Source organism: Callithrix jacchus, chromosome 9, assembly GCF_049354715.1.
Source record: "Callithrix jacchus isolate 240 chromosome 9, calJac240_pri, whole genome shotgun sequence".
In the NCBI taxonomy this organism is placed as follows: Eukaryota; Metazoa; Chordata; class Mammalia; order Primates; family Cebidae; genus Callithrix; species Callithrix jacchus.
In genome coordinates this window covers 41,814,574-41,834,542 of record NC_133510.1, presented here as the reverse complement: position 1 = coordinate 41,834,542, position 19,969 = coordinate 41,814,574, and the positions used below count along the sequence as shown (strand labels likewise).

The following is a 19,969-nucleotide window of genomic DNA, read 5'->3' as shown; positions in this document are numbered from 1 at the left end:
TGCTAGGGGGCACAGCAAGCTCCCAAGGCTATCATTGCCTTAAATTTTTTCTCTCATGGAATAGAGTCCAAAGGAGGAGATAAAAAGCTTTGTTGGGTATGGTGGTTCATGTCTGTAATTCCTGAACTTGGGAGTCCACAGCAGGGGGATTGCTTGTGTCCAGGAGTTTGAGACCAGCCTGGGTAACAGCAAGACCTCATCTTTACCAAAACAAAAGAAAACCAAAAAACGAAAACTTTTAGCCAGGCGTTGTGGTGTGTGCCTGTGGTCCCAGCTACTTGATAGGCTGAGGTGGGAAGATCACCTGAGCCTGGAGGTTGAGGCTGCAGTGAGCCATGATTATATCACTGCACTCCAGCCTAAACAGAGTGAGACCCTGTCTCAAAAATAAGTCTCCTATAGTCCCTCCTTTAAGCAATCAGTATTCATGTTTTAATGTGAATCTTGCAGTCTTCCTATGCTATATATATGTTTAAAAACTTGTATGCTATTTTATACCATTATAACATTTTTTCCCTGCCTTATTGTGACCATCTTTCCATGCTACTAACTACCCCATATAAATTATATTGGCTCTATATTTTGTATTCACATAGACATACCATAATTTCTCATAGCATATTTTATCTGTAATCTTAAGAACATAAATGAGTCAGATCTTTAATAAACCTCATACATGGGGTATATAAATCTATTATAATTCTTCTGTCATTAAAAACATGTCTACATTAAAGGTTTTCTATGTTTATCTGAAAAACAGAATGAATATGTATATAATAAGAGTCTCTTTCCTGAGTTAATGCCTACTCATGCATTAGCTCTCAGGCAGGGGGATTCTCCTAAGCAAAATAGATACATTTCTTACCCATTCATCTGCTAAGGAGCTACCTCCTTGTTTCCCACTCCTACTCTGCCTCAGCAGAAATGTCATTACCTTTATTCAAATAAACAATTCTTTAGCACTATTTACTGAGCTTAGTTATAGGTTTCACGGATACAGCAGGGGGCAATGCATGCCGAGGAACAGCAGCAAGGTTGGCATGGCTGTGTATGAAGTGAGCACTGGGAAAAATGGCAGAGGAAGATATCAAAGAGGTAGTCAAGAGCCAGATCCCATAGCATCTTGTAGGCATTATCAGGACTTTTACTGTGAATGAGTTGTGAAAACATTGGTTTATAAAGATGATCTCAATTACTCATTTTTAAATGATTATTTTGGCTGTTACAAGTAAAACTGGCTAAAGGAAAGCTTGTACCAGAAAGTTATGGTGGAATTGCTCAGTAGTAGCATGTGATCTATTTTACAGAAAGATCTACAGATTAGCTGGACTTGATGTGGAATGTAAGAAGTCAAGGATGACCAAGCTTAATGGCCTGAGTAATTATTAGCAAAATGGAATTGCCATCTACTGAGGTGGGAAAGATTGGTGGAAGAAGAGCTTGGAGGCAGAGGTAGGAAATCAAGCGTTCAATTTTGGTCATGTTAAGCTTGAGTTGCTTATTAGCCAAGTGGAAAGGGAGGTGCTTGGATATACAGTGCTAGTGTTCAATAAACAATCTGGGACTGGTGACCTAAATTTGGAAGTTATCACTGTATAGATGGTATTTAAAGCTAAAGAATGGGTGAGACCACTAAAGAATGAGTTTAGGTAAAGAAATAAGAGAGTCAAAGATTGGGTCCTGGAATACCTCAACTGATAGCGGTAGAGAAAATGAGGAAAAACGAGCCAAGACTATGAAGGAGACCAGTGAAGTCTCCTTTATTGAAGACCAAAACAAGTGAAGTTTGATGAGGGATAGCTCATCTGCGTCAAAGGCTGCTATCCTGACTGAGAAGGGAACTATTAAATCTGGACTTATGGAAGTCATTGATAGCTTCAGCAAGAACAGTGTCCATAAAATGGTAGGAAAAAATAAAGCCCTATGAGAATAAATGCAAGAAAAATGAGAGGGCAAAAGGGGAGACAGTGAGTAGAAATAACTTCTGTGGAGTCTTGCTAAAAAAGAGAAATCCAAGTTTTCTTTGATTCCCTTCCCCATCCTCCATCAAAGTAAACAAGGTTCCTCTGTTAAATATTTTTGTTGCACACTGTATTTTTTTCTTTGTAACAGATATCGTTTCACTGTGTCCACACCCACATCTCATCTTGAACTGTAGCTTCCATAATCCCCATGTGTCTTGGGAGGGACCTAGCAGGAGATAATTGAATCATGGGTTTTTCCTATATTGTTCTTCTGATCATGAATAAGTCTCACAAGATCTGATGGTTTTATAAAGGGCAGTTTCCCTGCACGTGCTCTCTTGCCTGCACCACATAAGATGTGCCTTTGTTCCTCCTTCACCTTCCGCCATGATTATAAGGCCTCTCAAGCCATGTGGAACTGTGAGTTCATCAAACTTTTTTTGCATAATAAATTACCCACTCTTGGGTGTTTCTTCATAGATACATAAAAATTGACTAATACCGTAAATTAATATAATACACATTTTTTTACTATATATTTTATATGATTATTGATTATCTCCATTACTAGACTGTAAGTTCTGCTATGGCAGTAACTGTCTTGTTAATTGCTCAATCCTCAATTCTTTGAACAGGGCCTGGCATATTCCTACAAAAATTTGTTGGTGGTCTGAATAATTATAAATTAATTTTTTTATCATTTATTTATTTATTTATTTTTATTGCATTTTAGATTTTGGGATACATGTGCCGAACATGCAAGATAGTTGCATAGGTACACACATGGCGGTGTGTTTTGCTTTCCTCCCCAGTTCTGCCTTCCTCCCCTTCACCCAAATTTGGCATTTCTCCACAGGCTATCCCTCCCCTGCTCCCCCCGCACTGTCCCTCCCCATTCCCCCTAATAGACCCCAGTGTGTAGTACTCCCTTCCCTGTGTCCATGTGTTCTCATTTTTCATCACCGCCTATGAGTGAGAATATGCAGTATTTCATTTTCTGTTCTTGTATGAGTTTGCTGAGAATGATGTTCTCCAGATTCATCCATGTCCCTAAAAATGACATGAACTCCTCGTTTTTGATTGCTGCATAATATTCCATGGTGTATATGTGCCACATTTTCCCAGTCCAGTCTATCATCAATGGGCATTTGGGTTGGTTCCAAGTCTTTGCTATTGTAAACAGTGCTGCAATGAACATTCGTGTGCATGTGTCCTTGTAGTAAAATGATTTATAGTCCTTTGGAAATATACCCAGTAATGGTATTGCTGGGTCAAATGGAATTTCTATTTCTAAGGCCTTGAGGAATCGCCACACTGTCTTCCACAATGGTTGAACTAATTTACACTCCCATCAACAGTGTAAAAGTGTTCCTATTTCTCCACATCTTCTCCAGCATCTGTTGTCTCCAGATTTTTTAATGATCGCCAGTCTAACTGGCGTGAGATGGTATCTCAATGTGGTTTTGATTTGCATCTCTCTAATGACCAGTGATGATGAGCATTTTTTCATATGTTTGTTGGCCTCATGTATGTCTTTTGTAAAGTGTCTGTTCATATCGTTTACCCATTTTTGAATGAGCTTGTTTGGTTTTTTTCCTGTAAATCTGTTTGAATTCTTTGTAAATTCTGGATATCAGCCCTTTGTCAAATGGGTAAACTGCAAAGATTTTTTCCCATTCTGTTGGTTGCTGATTCACTCTAGTGACTGTTTCTTTTGCCATGCGAAGCTGTGAAGTTTCATTAGGTCCCATTTGTCTATTTTGGCTTTGGTTGCCAATGCTTTTGGTGTTTTGGTCATGAAGTCCTTGCCTACTCCTATGTCCTGAATGGTCTTGCCTAAATTTTCTTCTAGGGTTTTTATGGTGCCAGGTCTTATGTTTAAGTTTTTAATCCATCTGGAGTTAATTTTAGTGTAAGGTGTCAGGAAGGGGTCCAGTTTCTGCTTTCTGCACATGGCTAGCCAGTTTTCTCAACACCATTTATTAAACAGGGAATCCTTTCCTCATTGCTTGTTTTTGTCAGGTTTATCAAAGATTGTATGGTAGTAGATATGTTGTGCTGCCTCTGATGCCTTTGTTCTGTTCTATTGGTCTATATCTCTGTTTTGGTACCAGTACCATGCTGTTTTGATTACTGTAGCCTTGTAGTATAGTTTGAAGTCTGGTAGTGTGATGCCTTCTGCTGTGTTCTTTTTGCTTAGGATTGACTTGGCTATGCGGGCTCTCTTTTGGTTCCATATGAAGTTCATGGTGGTTTTTTCCAGTTCTGTGAAGAAAGTAAATGGTAGCTTGATGGGGATAGCATTGATTCTATAAATTACTTCGGGCATTATGGCCATTTTCACGATACTGATTATTCCTAACCATGAACATGGAATGTTTCTCCATCTGTTTATGTCCTCTCTTATTTCGTTGAGCAGTGGTTTGTAGTTCTCCTTGAAGAGGTCCCTTACGTTCCTTGTAAATTGTATTCCTATGTATTTTATTCTTTTGTAGCAATTGTGAATGGCAGTTCATTCTTGATTTGGCTCTCTGTAAGTCTGTTATTGGTGTATAGGAATGCTTGTAATTTTTGCACATTGATTTTATATCCTGAGACTTTGCTGATGTTGCTTATTAGTTTAGGAGTTTTGGGGCTGAGGCGATGGGGTCTTCTAGGTATACTATCAGGTCGTCTGCAAATAGAGACAATTTGGCTTCCATCTTTCCTATTTGAATACCCTTTATTTCTTTTTCTTGCCTGATTGCTCTGGCTAGAATTTCCAGTACTATATTGAATAGGAGTGGTGAAAGAGGGTATCCTTGTCTAGTGCCGGATTTCATAGGGAATGCTTCCAATTTTTGCCCATTCACTATGATTTTGGCTTTTGGTTTGTCATAAATAGCTTTTATTACTTTGAGATACATTCCATCAATACCAAGCTTATTGAGGGTTTTTAGCCTAAAGGGCTGGAAATTTTGTCAAATGCCTTCTCTGCATCAATTGAGATAATCACGTGGTTTTTGGTTTTGGTTCTGTTTATGTGGTGAATTACGTTTATAGACTTGCGTATGTTGAACCAGCCTTGCATCCCTGGGATGAATCCTACTTGATCATGGTGGATAAGCTTTTTGATGTGCTGTTGCAATTGGCTTGCCAGTATTTTATTAAAGATTTTTGCGTCTATGTTCATCATGGATACTGGCCTGAAATTTTCTTTTCTTGTTGTGTCTTTGCCAGGTTTTGGTATCAGAATGATGTTGGTCTTATAAAATGATTTAGGAAGGATTTCCTCTTTTAGGATTATTTGGAATAGTTTCAGAAGGAATGGTACCAGCTCCTCTTTGTGTGTCTGGTAGAATTCGGCTGTGAACCCATCTGGATCTGGGCTTTTTTTGTGTGGTAGGCTCTTAATTGCTGCCTCAACTTCAAACCTTGTTATTGGTCTATTCATAGTTTCGGCTTCCTCCTGGTGTAGCTTGGGAGAACACAGGAGTCCAGGAATTTATCAGTTTCTTCCAGGTTTAGTAGTTTACATGCATAGAGTTTTTTTGTAATATTCTCGATGATGGTTTGAATTTCTATAAAATCTGTGGTGATTTCCCCTTCATTGTTTTTTATTGCATCTATTTGGTTGTTCTCTCTTTTCCTTTTTATCAGTCTGATTGTGGTCTGTCTGTTTTTTTGATCTTTTCATAAAACCAGCTCTTAGATTTATTGATTTTTTTGAAGGGTTTTTCGTGTCTCTATCCCTTTCAGTTCTGCTCTGATCTTAGTTATTTCTTGTCTTCTGCTAGGTTTTGACTTTTTTTGATCTTGCTCCTCTAGCTCTTTCAATTTTGATGATAGGGTGTCAATTTTGGATCTCTCCACTCTTCTCATATAAGCACTTATTGCTATATATTTTCCTCTGGAGACTGCTTTAAATGCATCCCAGAGATTCTGGTATGTTGTGTCTTCGTTCTCACTGGTTTCGAAGAACTTCTTTATTTTTGCCTTCATTTCATTGTTTATCCATTCTACATTTAAGAGCCAGTTTTTCAGTTTCCATGAAGCTGTGCGGTTCTGAGTTAGTTTCTAAATTCTGAGTTCTACCTTGATTGCACTATGGTCTGAGAGACTGTTTGTTATGATTTCCATTGTTTTGCATTCCCTGAGGAGTGCTTTACTTCCAATTATGTGGTCAATTTTAGAGTAGGTGTGATGTGGTGGTGAGAAGAATGTATATTCTGTGGATTTGGGGTGGAGAGTTCTGTAGATGTCTATCAGGTTTGCTTGTTCCAGGTCTGAGTTCAAGCCCTGGATATCCTTGTTGATTTTCTATCTGGATGGTCTGTCTAATATTGACAGTGGAGTGTTAAAGTCTCCCACTATTATTATGTGGGAGTCTAAGTCTCTTTGTAAATCTTTAAAACTTGCCTTATATATCTGGGTGCTCCAGTATTGGGTCCTTATATATTTAGGATCGTTAGCTCTTCTTGTTGTATCGATCCTTTTACCATTATGTAATGACCTTCTTTGTCTCTTTTGATCTTTGTTGCTTTAAAGTCTATTTTATCAGACACGAGAATTGCAACTCCTGCTTTTTTTTGCTCTCCATTGCTTGGTAAATCTTCCTTCATCCCTTTATTTTGAGCCTTTGTGTATCCTTGCATGTGAGATGGGTTTCCTGGATACAGCACACTAATGGGTTTTGATTTTTTATCCAATATGTCAGTCTGTGTCTTTTGACTGGTGAATTTAGCCCATTTACATTTAGGGTTAATATTGTTATGTGTGAATTTGATACTGCCATTTTGATGCTAGCTGCTGTTTTGCCTGTTAGTTGATGGAGATTCTTCATTTTGTTGATGCTCTTTAGCATTTGGTATGTTTTTGGAATGGCTGGTACTGGTTGTTTCTTTCTATGTGTAGTGCCTCTTTCAGGAGCTCTTGTAAAGTAGGCCTGGTGGTGACAAAATCTCTGAGTACTTGCTTGTTCACAAAGGATTTTATTTTTCCTTCACTTATGAAGCTCAGTTTGGCTGGATATGTAATTCTGGGTTGAAAGTTCTTTTCTTTGAGGATGTTAAATATTGACCCCCACTCTCTTCTGGCTTGTAGTGTTTCTGCCGAGAGATCTGCTGTGAGTCTGATGGGCTTCCGTTTGTGGGTGACCCAACCTTTTTCTCTGACTGCCCTTAGTATTTTCTCCTTCATTTCAACCCTGGTGAATCTGACGATTATGTGCCTTGGGGTTTCTCTTCTTGTGGAATATCTTTGTGGTGTTCTCTCTGTCCTGGACTTGAATATGGGCCTGCCTTGCTAGGTTGGGGAAATTTTCCTGGATAATATCCTGAAGAGTATTTTCCAGCTTGGATTCATTCTCTTCATTGCATTTGCGTACACCTATCAAATGTAAGTTAGGTCTCTTCACATTGTCCCAGATTTCTTGGAGACTTTGTTCATTCCTGTTTGCACTTTTTTCTATAATCTTGGTTTCTCATTTTATTTCATTGAGTTGATCTTCGACTTCTGATATTCTTTCTTCTGCTTGGTCAATTCAGCTGTTGAAACTTGTTCATGCTTCTCGATGTTCTTGTGTTTTTCAGCTCCTTCAATTCATTCATATTCCTCTAAGTTGTCCATTCTTGTTATCATTTCCTTGAATCTTTTTTCATGGTTCTTAGTTTCTTTGCATTGACTTAGAACATGTTCTTTTAGCTCATGGAAGTTTCTCATTACCCACCTTCTGAAGTCTGATTCTGTCATTTCATCACACTCATTCTCCATCCAGCTTTGTTCCCTTGCTGGTGAGGAGTTTTGGTCCTTTATAGGAGGCAAGGTGTTTTGGTTTTGGGTGTTTTCCTCATTTTTGCGCTGGTTTCTTTTCATCTTTGTGGGTTTATCCACCTGTCATCTGAGTAGTTGCTGAGTTTTTGATTGCGTCTCTGAGTGGACACCCAGATTGTTGATGATAAAGTATTTCTGTTACTTAGTTTTCCTTCTAACAGTCTAGCCCGTCTGCTGTTTGACTGCTTAGGTTCACTCCAGGCCCTGCTTATCTGGGTACACCTGTAGCAGCTGCGGAACAGTGAGGGATGCTACCAGTTTCTTCTTCTGCTATCTTTGTCCCAGAATGATGCCCACAAAATGTCAGTCTGGTCAATTTTTTTTGAGGTGACTCTTTGGATATACAGGGGTCAGGGAGCTGCTTGAGGAGGTGGTCTGTACTTTATAGGAGCTTAAGTGCTGAGCTGTGAACTCTGTTGATCATTCAGGGCTGTTAAGTCTGCTGCAGCAGAACTCATGAAACCCCTTTTTTTCCTCAGATGCTCTGTCTCAGGGAGTTAGGGCTTTATTTATGAGTATCCATTGCACTGTCCTGCCCAGCTAGGAGGCAGTCTAGTCACTATTTCTCTGCCTTGGCTCCACCCTGCTGCCTTGGGCTCTGCCCTGCTGCCGTGGACTCCTCCCTGCTGTTGTGGGCTACACCCTGTTTCTGTGGGCTCCACCCTACTGTCATGGGCCCCGCCCTTTGGCTGTGGGCTTCACCCTGCTGTCATGGCAACGGCAGGCTGCGTCAGCAATGGGAGTGTACCTCAGTAGGGGCGGAATGCCTTGATAATGGTGGACGTTCCTCCCCCACTGAGCTGCACCGTTCTGGGTTCAGCTGTGCCCACAGTGAAACTCTCAACCCCAAGTGTTTCGAGTCACTGTTTTGTTTGTCCCTGTGGGGGTGGGACCTGCTGAGCCTGATCACCTGGCTCCCTGCCTCAGAGCCCTTTTCTTAAGTTGAACAGTTGACTCTGTCCCAGGTGTTTCAGTCGCCTGCTGATAGGGCACCGGGATCTGTGTGATTTCCTGTGCAGTGACCCACTGCACCAGCTCAAACGTCGCTTCCCAGGAATCTCCTGGTCTGGCTCACTGTCCAAGTTCCATTTAATCAGATGGATATGCTAATCTGTCCTCCCTAATCTCAGACTGCTTGTTTAACAGGGCACCCAGACCAGTGCATTTTGTGCAGAGTGCCACTGCACTGTGGCACCGGCTGAAACAGCTGCGCTGGCATCCCATGCCTCTCCTACACCTGGGAATTTTTCCGTTCTGTGGGCAACAAAGATCCATCTGGAAATGCAGCTTGGACTTACCCCCAGTGCCTTCACTAGGAGCTGCAATCCTGAGTTGCTCCTACCATGCCATCTTCCGGGATACATACCATCCATCTTCTCTTTTTTTTTTCAATGAGGTGGTTTTTCACTGGGATGCCCAGTCTGACCTCGAACTCTTCAATTATAGGTTTAAATATGAGATTTTATTCTATTTCATTTTAGTCCCTTAAGGTATATTTTACCTATATAATTTAAATTTGATGCACATTTCTTCTTGGTTTTAATTTTCTAACACTTCTTACAGCAAAGCTCACTCATTTAAAAAATCAGGGTGAATGGATTAATCTTAAGTACTGAGGGTATTCTAATAAATGTTCACAATTAAATATAATGGCAAATGTTTCTCTATGATATCCAATTTCCATAATTTGCAATAATTATCAATTTTCATAACACTATTAGTGCTTTTGCTGAAACCACAGGAATGGACAAAGTGTGTCTTTCAATAATCTGGTTACAACTAACACATATGAACTAATAAAACAAGTAAAGAAAAAAAGGACAAATTACTCTTGATATTAGTACATTCAGGAAGTGAATTTCAAAAGAGAAAAGCTCCTTGAAACTTTAATGCTAGGAATAAAAATTTCTGACTGTATTATTGTAATATTCCAAGTATCCAGAAAAATAGAGAGTAAAGTGTTTAAAAAAATCTGATTAACTTAGGCACATTTTTTAAAAACTACATATTGTAAGAAAGGGTGACATGGTCTAAGACTGGGTCCTCAGAGAACTAGAAAATTATTACTGTCACCAAATTAAAATATAATAATTATTTTTAGCAAGTATACATGAACTTTAGCTACATATAACCTTCATTTATCTACAGTGGCCAAATTTACAACAGGCAAGTTGCAGTAATTGCACAGAAGTCAAACCCATTAGTTGGTCAAAATCAAACATTTCAGACAACAATTCTTAGAAGAGCCAGGGTTGTGGTGTGAGCCTGTAGTCCCAGCTACTAGGAAGGCTGAGACACAGGATTTCTTGAGTTCAAGAGTTTAAGGGGCTGCAGTGTGCTATGATCATATTTACAAATAGTCACGGCACTTGAGCCTAGACAACATAGCATAAACCTGTCTCTTAAAAAGTGCAATTCTTAAAGGTCTTCTGTGACTTAAATGAACACTGATAGTGGCATTTTTGTTCAACCTCCCACTACCCTAAGATTTCTAAAGCACCATTCAGAAGATGATATAATCTCTTCTGGTTCCCTCTCTTGTGAGGGAACTATTTAGGCTGCTAGTTTGAATACTGTCATGAAGTTCCCTATAACTGCTCCACTATGAATCTGTTTCAGCCTGTAGAAGACGACATATTTTTCCTTCTCCTTTTACCTATTTATAGCCTTAAAATTAGAAATGTTTATTTAGTCACTGGAGAAAATTTGGAGAATTTGAAAAAAATTCCTTATAATCTTGTAATCTAAAGATATTCAATTAAACATATGGATCTTTTCTTTTAGGACCTGTATTTTATTCACTTTTTTTAAAAAATTGAATTATATAGTTCATCCTGGTTTTCTCATTCAATATTACATTTAGGGGGTTTTATTTTAAAAATATGTGACAATATTTTATTTAATGGCTGCATACATTTACAGTAACTTCATAGGATAAAGTTTACCCTATGGACTTGTTATATTTTTCTTTTCTTTTCTAGTTCTTTAAAGAAAGAAAGAGAAAGAGAAAGGGGGAGAGAGAACAGGAGTCTTGCTCTATTGCCCAGGCTGGAATGCAATCCAAAAATAGGTATCAAAAACCTCCTTTATGCTGATAATTGTGCTTAACAGCAGAGACAGGAAGGAATAAGAGAAGAAAATAACAAAAAAACAGCCAACCAATATTTCATTTAAGTCTATGAAATGCTATGCAAATGCTGAAGAGTGTTTTACTTCCAATTATGTGGTCACTTTCAAAATAGGTGTAATGTGATACTGAGAAAAATGTATGTTCTGTGGAACTGGAATGAAGAATTCTATAAATATTCACTGAGTTTACTTGTTCCAGGTCTGAGTTCAAATCATAGATGTCCCTGTTAATTTTCTATCTCTTGGATCCGTCGAATATTAACAATGTGGTGTCAAAGGCTCCCGCTATTATTGTGTGGGAGTCCAAGTCTCTTTATAAGTCATTAAGAACCTATGTATCTGGGTGTTCCTATATTGGGTGCATATATATTTATGATCACTGACTCCTGTTGTTGCGTTTAGCCTTTTACCATTATGTAATGTCCTTCTTTGTTTCTTTTAGTCTTTATTACTATTAAAGTCTATTTTGTCAGAGATAAAAGTTACAACTGTTATTTTTTAATTTGTTTTCTCTCCATTTGATTGATAAGTCTTCCACCAGCCCTTTGTTTTGAGTCTTTGTGTGTCCTTGCTTATGAGATGGCTCTGGATACAGTGTACCAATGGGTTTTGACTTTTCTTCTTTCTTTTTTTTGAGACAGAGTCTCACTGTTGTTACCCAGACTGGAGTGCAAAGGCACAATCTCAGCTCACTGCAACCTCTGCCTCCTGGGTTCATACAATTCTCTTGCCTCAGCCTCCCGAGTAGCTGGGACTACAGATGCGCACCACCATGCCCAGCTAAGTTTTGTATTTTTAGTAGAGACGGGGTTTCACCTTGTTGAGCAGGGTGGTCTTGATCTGTTGACCTAGTGATCCACCTGCCTCGGCCTCCCAAAGTGCTGGGATTATAGGTGTAAGCCACTGTGTCTGGCCCAGGTTTTGACTTTTTATTCAATTTGCCTGTCTGTGTCTTTGATTGGGGCATTTAATCCATTTAAATTTAGGATTAATATTAATATTTGTGAGTTTAATATTGTCATTTAATTCTTGCTGGCTATTTTGCCCATTAGTTGATATAGATTCTTTATTATGGAGATACTCTTTACCTTTTGGTGAGTTTTTGGGATGACTGATACTGGTTGTTCTTTTCTGTGTATAGTGCTTCTTTCAGAAGCTCTTGTAAAGCAGGCCTGGTGGTGATGAAATCTCTGAGTGCTTGCTTGTTCACGAAAAATTTTATTTTTCCTTCATTTATGAAGCTTAGTTTGGCTGGATATGAGATTCTGGGTTGAAAATTATTTGAGGATATTGAATATTGACCCCCCATTTTCTTCTAGTTTATAGGGCTTTCTGCTGAAAGATCCTCTGTGAGTCTGATAGGCTTCCCTTTATAGGTAACCTGACCTTTCTCTCTAGCTGCCCTTAGAATTTCCTCCTTTATTTCAACCCTGGTGAATCTACCAATTATGTGTCTTGGGGTTGCTCTACTTGAGGAATATCTTTGCGGTGTTCTCTGTATTACCTGGAGTTGAGAATTGTCCTGCTTTGGTAGGTTAGGAAAGTTTTCCTGGATAATATCCTGAAGAATATTTTCCAGCTTGAATTCATTCTCTTCATGACATTAAGGCATACCTATCAAATGTAAATTGGGTCTTTTCACATAGTCCCATATTACTTGGAGACTTTGCTCATTCCTTTTTACTCTTTCTTCTCTAAACCTGTCTTCTGTTTCATTTCATTAAGTTGGTCTTCGACCTCTGTTATCTTTTCTTCTGCTTGATCAATTAGACTGTTAAAACCTGTGCACACTTCATGAAGTTCTCATATCGTATTCTTCAGTTCCATTAATTCACTTATATTCCTCTGTACATTGTCAATTCTTGTTAGGATTTCATCAAACCTTTTTTCCAGGTTCTTAGTTTCTTTACATTGGGCTAGAACATGTTCTTTTAACTCACAGAAGTTTCTTATTATCCACCTTCTGAAGCCTAATTCTGTTAATGGAATGCACTCATTCTCTATCAGGCCGTGTTCCCTCATTGATGAGGAACTGTGATCCCCTGTAGAGGGAGAGGCATTCTGATTTTGGGTATTCTCAGCCTTTCTATGCTGGTTTCTTTCCATCATTGTAAATTTATCCACATGTCATCTTTGTAATTACTGACTTTCAAATTAGGTCTCTGAGTGGACGTCCAACATGTTGATCCTCATCACCAGAATCTGAGCAACCCACTGCACTGGCTAAAACAGTGGCATTAAGATTCACGGCACTTTTCTGCCTGGGAATATCTGGTCTGGTTTCCTTCTTGAGTCCCTTTTTCAATCAGAAAAACTTTGCCCTCTTTAGTAAAGAGATGGCCAGAGAATCAATTGCACTGTGACAAGAAACAAGAGATGTAATTTAGATTGTATAGTAACTGGTATGTAAATATTCACTAATCTTTCTTATCTATCAAAAGTGGCTAATGGTTAATCCTGTGTTTTGTATTCTCGAAAACAGTTGGGTCAATCGTGTGTCCTTTTGAAAAATAAGTGGAAAACAGAAGGCTCAGGATCTCTGGTTTCACTTTAATCAAGACTAAGTCAAAGGTATCTAGGGCCTATAAACTTGACAAATTTTAGCTTTTTATTATTGATCTATAAACACTTATATTAATTACTTCAAACTTTTCTTAGCATTGTTGAAAATCCCATGTATTCACTTTTTAGTTTTCTGTTGATGCAGAGGAGTTTTTAATTACACAGGAACTTACTGATAATTTGTTTTTTCTACTACTTTTATATGAGAAAGTCCTCCTTCATATGTTTACCAATAGTTTCCACTTTAAATGTCTTAGGAAAACTATTCCTTTATAAGCTGTTGCATGATGTGAAGAATAATTTTATACATTTTCTGATCGTTAATGCCAAACTAATCTCATACAATAATTTAAAATTTTCTCCTTCTAATCTATTTTCAATCACATTTCTTCTGATAGTTTTAATTACCATTGTTTTAAAGTATACTTTAATATCTGACAGAGCAATTCTACCTTACCCATTTTGGTTTTTTTTTCCCTCAAGAGATTTTCAGCTAGTGCTATTTATTTTACAGGATAAACTTTAGAGTTGCTTTTTAATTTCCTCTTCATCCATCCTGGAAAAAATTCCATTTGGATTATTTGGAAAACTCATTTCTAAATTTGTGTTGAATTAATATGAGTTATGTCTTTCAGTTTTGGAATACAGTACATTTATCTACGCAAATCTTTGTATGTTTGTGTCTGTCCACACCCACAGCATAATAAAGTTTCATAGTTTGAATAATAAATCTTAAATTTTAGTGTTATTTCTAGTTATGCATCTATTTTTTCTAATTTAAATTAGAAAATCTTGATATGTAATACATTTTAATATTCAATTATCCTTGTGTTCTTGGGATAAATTCTACTTGGTTCTGTCAAATGTTTATCAAATTATCTGCTGAGGTCAAGTATTGACTTAACCCAGAGGTGGTTCAGAGTATACCACTCTGATACAAGGATGATTTTGAGTGGAAGGCAATTAAAAAAATGTAGACACAAGCAAAACTCTCTGCCTTCCCACTGTCTCCACTAGGAAAGGCAGAACAATTCTTAATTAGAGACAGATCTAGACTCTTATCAGCCCAGAGGTGGCACCGGAGGAATCTACATAACAAATCCTTCTAAAGGAACTTTTGTTTTCTACAACTGTCCCCAGTGTATTCTCCTTCCTACAGTATGCCACCTCTAGAAGCTCAAAGTCCTTTCCCTTTATGTTTTCACTGCTCTCAGCTATTCCTTTGTTCGGGTGTTATATACGACCAAGTTCTAATCACTTCTTTTGAGTTACTCACCACTGAGTTTTTCAACATATGCATAATACATGTGTTAGTAAGATCCAGTTTTTCTATTTTTAATCTGTCTTTTGTCAGTATCATTGCCAGAGTTCCAGTCAATAAACCTAAGATGGTCTGAGAAAAAATAAAATAAAAGCAACTTCTTTACACCAACTAAAGGAATAATATCTATCTCTACTACAACTACTGCTCCTCTCAGTACTTCACCTCTGACACCAAGACGTATGGGATTTCTTCCCCTATATCACCTGGGTATCTTACAATTCAATTCCATTCTGACATTATCTACCTTGGGTTAGCACAAACGGCACAGGTTAAGAGCTCAGTTTCACAGAGTACCCTCACTTCCCACTTCAGATGCCAATTGCAAGTCCAGGTTGTCATATGTGCTACTGACTGACCAGCAATAAATCAGGGGTTCCCACGATCCCTTCCTCAGGTTTGATAATTTGCTAAAACAACACACAAAATTCAGGGAAACACTTGTACTTGTGTTCACCAATTTATTACAAAGGATATAATTCAGGAACAGTCAAATGAAAGACATGTAGGGCAAGATATGGAGGCTGGGCACAGAGCTTCAGTGTTCCTTCTGGGTACACCACCCTCCCAGCACTCTGTGTTCACAAACCCAACTCGCTGAATGCTCTCCTTTTGGGGTTTTATGGGGACTTCATTACATAGACACGATCAGTAACATCATTGGCAATTGGCAATTAAATCAATTTCCAGTCCCTCTCCCCTACTGAGAGGTTGGACTAAGTTCTAAACTTCTGATCACAGGATTTGTTCCTCCGGAGAGATGGGTAGAAGAGAAGTATTTTTTTCTTCCTTCTACCCCAGAGCTTATAAACCTTGGAGAAATTGAAATAGTCATAAAACTTTTGGGGAGAAGGAAATATAAAATAGTATATTTTATGAATTATTTCTAAGTAAAGAACAGATATGTAGTTGATTAACATTATAAATAATAACTGACATTGCTAATGTACTCTTCCTTCCCTGCCGTCTTCTTTATTTCTTTGTTTTTCCAATCTTTGTGTGCCCTGACACCCACAGAAGAGGCAATAGGGAAACAGTCTAAACTTTTCCTCCAAGCAGCACAATTTTAAGAACAGGAATCAGAATAAATATTTCTAATCCAAATATAACACAAGCTTGATTTCTTAGAGATTAATATGTCTTCTCTTATTTAATTCTCAAAACAACCTGGTGAGGCAGTGCATGGTAACAGTTCTGTACAGCAAGAAAGGTAGAAGTATACATCATTTTCATAGATACTGCAGTCTCCCCACAAGAAGCTGTGGTCTTCTTGGTGCTAAATTGGCTTAGGAACCAAGAAAACTCAGTGCTCATCAGCATTCTCCTAGATAGAAACACAAAGATTCTTAGTGCACTTACTTCTAGGATGGTATTGTAAATCTGAAGAATAAAAAAAGACAACAGTTTAGCAGTTGGCTTTTTTTGCCCACCCTAAGAGGACCCTACCTGCATAGAGAATGACACTGGTATCTGGGTCCTCCTTAGGAAGGCAAAGGCCAGCAAAAAGCCATACATCCTCCTTCTCTGGGCTTTTACTTCATCACATATTTGTATCCTTGATTAAGTAAACTGAGAATTCATAGACCATAGTGTGCATGGTGGTGGGGTGTCTCGTTTCACAAATGAAGAAACTGAGCCTTAGAAAGATTTGAGATAATTCCCAAAATCACTCAACTAGTATATGGTAGAACTGAGATATGGACCAAGGACCATCAGATTCTAGAACTCTGGATTTCTGTATCCCATGATGTCCAGAAACGGTTGACCACCCAAAATCCTTTTCCATTTCCCTTCTCTCTAGTCACCCTCTGGTCAGGCATGGCCATGTGACGATTCTGGATAGAGATTTAAGTAGGCTACAGGATTCTTGGAAACATGTTTGTTTTCCTGATAGGGATAACCCTTGCTTCCCCTTCTTCCTTCAGTGTGATGATAAGAGATGAAATAACCAGTATGCAACCGTTAGGAAAAGCCAAAATAATCAAAATACCTTTAGCGCTGGTGGAGTTCAATTGTTGAACTAGCAGTGCATCTGCATTTCTCTGGGTTTCTCTGAAAATTATGAGTTTAAGTCACAGTAACCAGGTTTCTAATTACCACCAATTGACAAGCTCATGTAATGTCTTTTGCCTTATTAATATATAGCATTAATTTTCTTCTGTTCTTGTCTAAAACTGCTTCACTCATTCTTTATTTTTAGCATTTCTCAGCAAATTTTATCTAGGTGTGATCCATGTAAGAAACGTTGTTGCATTTTGTTTTTAACTAAACCACTGAGATGATTTTATAGCTTAATTTTAAATCTGACAAAAGTTTAACGGTAAGTCTATTTCAACATCAGGTAAGACTTTAGTGTATGTCACATGTGAGCCACATACTGAATATAAAACAATCTAAACATGTTTTATAAGAGAAAAATCAGTAGCATAGTGCTTCATGGGAAATTAGTTACCTATTAATTTTTTTCCTGGTCCAAATCCTTTGTAAACACGCAGATGTCCGTGACAGACCAAAGATGTTAGCTTCATAGGGCAGTTGATAATATTAAGCTGAATGATGTGATTTAAAGGTGCCACTAACCACCATTGGCAACTAAGGCATAGGTGAAACAAAGTCAAAAGATTTCCAAACAGAATGTTTTGTTAGTTATTTTGCTCAGAAATTAATGCATCAATGTTATTGACTCTCAGTGAGAGTTAACTTTTATGTCGGTTTTGTTATGGTTGTGAGAGAAAAAGATTTGTACTTTAAATTATATCAACTCTAAAATATCTAATACCTAATTTGCCAAAATTTGTAAAGTTCATACATTTTGGTGAAAGGTTGACCAATTGTGTGCATTGTTTTACATTTTGATCGAACATTTATAAGATCTGAAGGACCTACATGTGCCAGAATTTGCCCCAAACTCCCACAAACCATTTATTATCTACTATGTGCCCAAATATTTTACATACATTTTATCAGTCCTTTGTAGAGATGTGAGAAAGTACAATTTACCAACAAGAACTTTCTTACATTGTTTTGTTTTGTTTCCATATTAAACGCCATAGATGAGGGGTTACCTAAGAGTCTATTTTTTATGGAAAACAGGTGAAGAATAATATTTTAAGCAAATATCAAATGTTTAAGTCAGTCTACTGATTTTTTTCCACACACTTCTTCCATCATAATAAACATTCCTTCCTTACCTCATAGTAGCTTTGTGAGAATTTCTTAGGATCTGCATGATCCCTGCTGGCTTAGTCAGAACAACATTCTCACAAGGGACCAAATGCTCTCTGTTTGAACTTTGGCGAAGTCTGGTTATTTTACTGTCTTTTGGACCTAGAAGAAAAGGAAGCAGAAAAAATGAGAAACATTTTTTTCCATTTTCTTTTTTTTTTTTTAATTGTACTTTAGGTTCTGGGGTACATGTGCAGATCATGCAGGATTGTTGCATAGGTACACACATGGCAATGTGGTTTGCTGCCTCCATCCCCCTATCACCTACATCTGGCATTTCTCCCGATGTTACCCCTCCCTGACATCCCCACCCACCCTGCTGTCCCTCGCTTGGCTCCCCCCAACAGACCCCAGTGTGTGATGCTCCCCTCCCTGTGCCCATGTGTTCTCATTGTTCATCACCACCCTATGAGCGAGAACATGCATTGTTTGATTTTCCATTCTTGTGTCAATTTGCTGAGAATGATGGTTTCCAGATTCATCTATGTCCCTACAAAGGACACAAACTCATCATTTTTTATGGCTGCATAGTATTCCATGGTGTATATGTGCCACGTTTTCCTTGTCTAGTCTATCATAGATGGGCATTTGGGTTGGTTCAAGGTCCTTGCTATTGTAAACAGTGCCACTATGAACATATGTGTATATGTGTCTTTATAAGAGCATAATTTATAATCCTTTGGGTGTATGCCCAGCAATGGGATTGCTGGGTAAAATGGAATTTCTATTTCTAGGTCCTTGAGGAAGCATCACACTGCCTTCAACAATGGTTTAACTAGTTTACACTACCACCAACAATGTAAAAGTATCCTATTTATCCACATCCTCTCCAGCTTCTGTTGTCTCCAGATTTTTTAATCACCATTCTAACTGGCATAAGGTGGTATCTCAATGTGGTTTTGATTTGCATTTCTATAATAATCAGTGATGATGAGCATTTTTTCATATGTATGTTAGCCTTATATATGTCTTCTTTTGAAAAGTATCTGTTCATATCCTTCTCCTGCTTTTGGATGGGTTTGTTTTTTTCTTGTAAATCTGTTTTAGTTCTTTGTAGATTCTGGACATTAGCCCTTTCCAGATGAGTAGATTACAAAAATTTTTCCCATTCTGTTGGTTGCTGGTTCATTTTAGTGATTGTTTCTTTTGCTGTACAGAAGCTCTGGAGTTTAATTAGGTCTCATTTGTCTATTTTGGCTTTTGTTGCCAATGCTTTTGGTATTGTGGTTATGAATTCCTTGTCTATGCCTATGTCCTGAATGGTTTTGCCTAGGTTTTCTTCCAGGGTTTTTATGGTATTAGGTCTTATATTTAAGTCTTTAATCCATCTGGAGTTAATTTTAGTGTAAGGTGTCAGGAAGGGGTCCAGTTTCTGCTTTCTGCATGCTGCTAGCCAGTTTTCCCAACACCATTTATTAAACAGGGCGTTGTTTCCCCATTGCTTGTTTTTTCAGGTTTGTCAAAGATCAGATGGTTGTAGATGTGTGGCATTGCATTCAGGGCCTCTGTTCTGTTCCAATGGTTTATATCTCTGTTTTGATACCAGTACTATGCTGTTTTTATTACTATAGCCTTGTAGTATAGTTTGAAATTAGGTAGCATGATGCCGCCAGCTTTGTTCTTTTTGCTTAGGATTGTCTTGGCCATGAGAGCTCTCTTTTGCTTTCATATGAATTTTAAGGTGTTTTTTTTCCAGTTCTGTGAAGAAGGTCATCGGTAGCTTGAGAAGTATAGCATTGAATCTATAAATTACTTTGGGCACTATGGCCATTTTCACAATATTGATTCTTCCTACCCATGAGCATGGAATGTTTCTCCATCTGTTTGTGTCCTCTCTTATTTCCTTGAGCAGTGGTTTGTAGTTCTTCTTGAAAAGGTCCTTTACATCCTTTGTTGGTTGTATTCCTCAGTATTTTATTCTTTTTATAGCAATTGTGAATGGGAGTTTGCTCATTAT

At 38.0% G+C, this 19,969-nt stretch overlaps 1 protein-coding gene and 1 long non-coding RNA gene across 2 annotated transcripts in view; one reads left to right on the top strand and one right to left on the bottom strand.

Moving 5' to 3' along the window:
- Positions 1-19,969, top strand: part of LOC144577885 (uncharacterized) — a 78,609-nt gene that overhangs the window by 31,795 nt on the left and 26,845 nt on the right. The gene's annotated exons all lie outside the window — the stretch shown is intronic.
- The window catches only part of OVCH1 (ovochymase 1), a 70,325-nt gene continuing 67,455 nt past the window's right edge, over positions 17,100-19,969 (bottom strand). The window contains 2 exon segments of the mRNA XM_078339012.1: positions 17,100-17,379; positions 17,979-18,114. Coding sequence (XP_078195138.1) covers positions 17,232-17,379; positions 17,979-18,114 — 284 coding nt within the window. The 3' untranslated portion in view covers positions 17,100-17,231.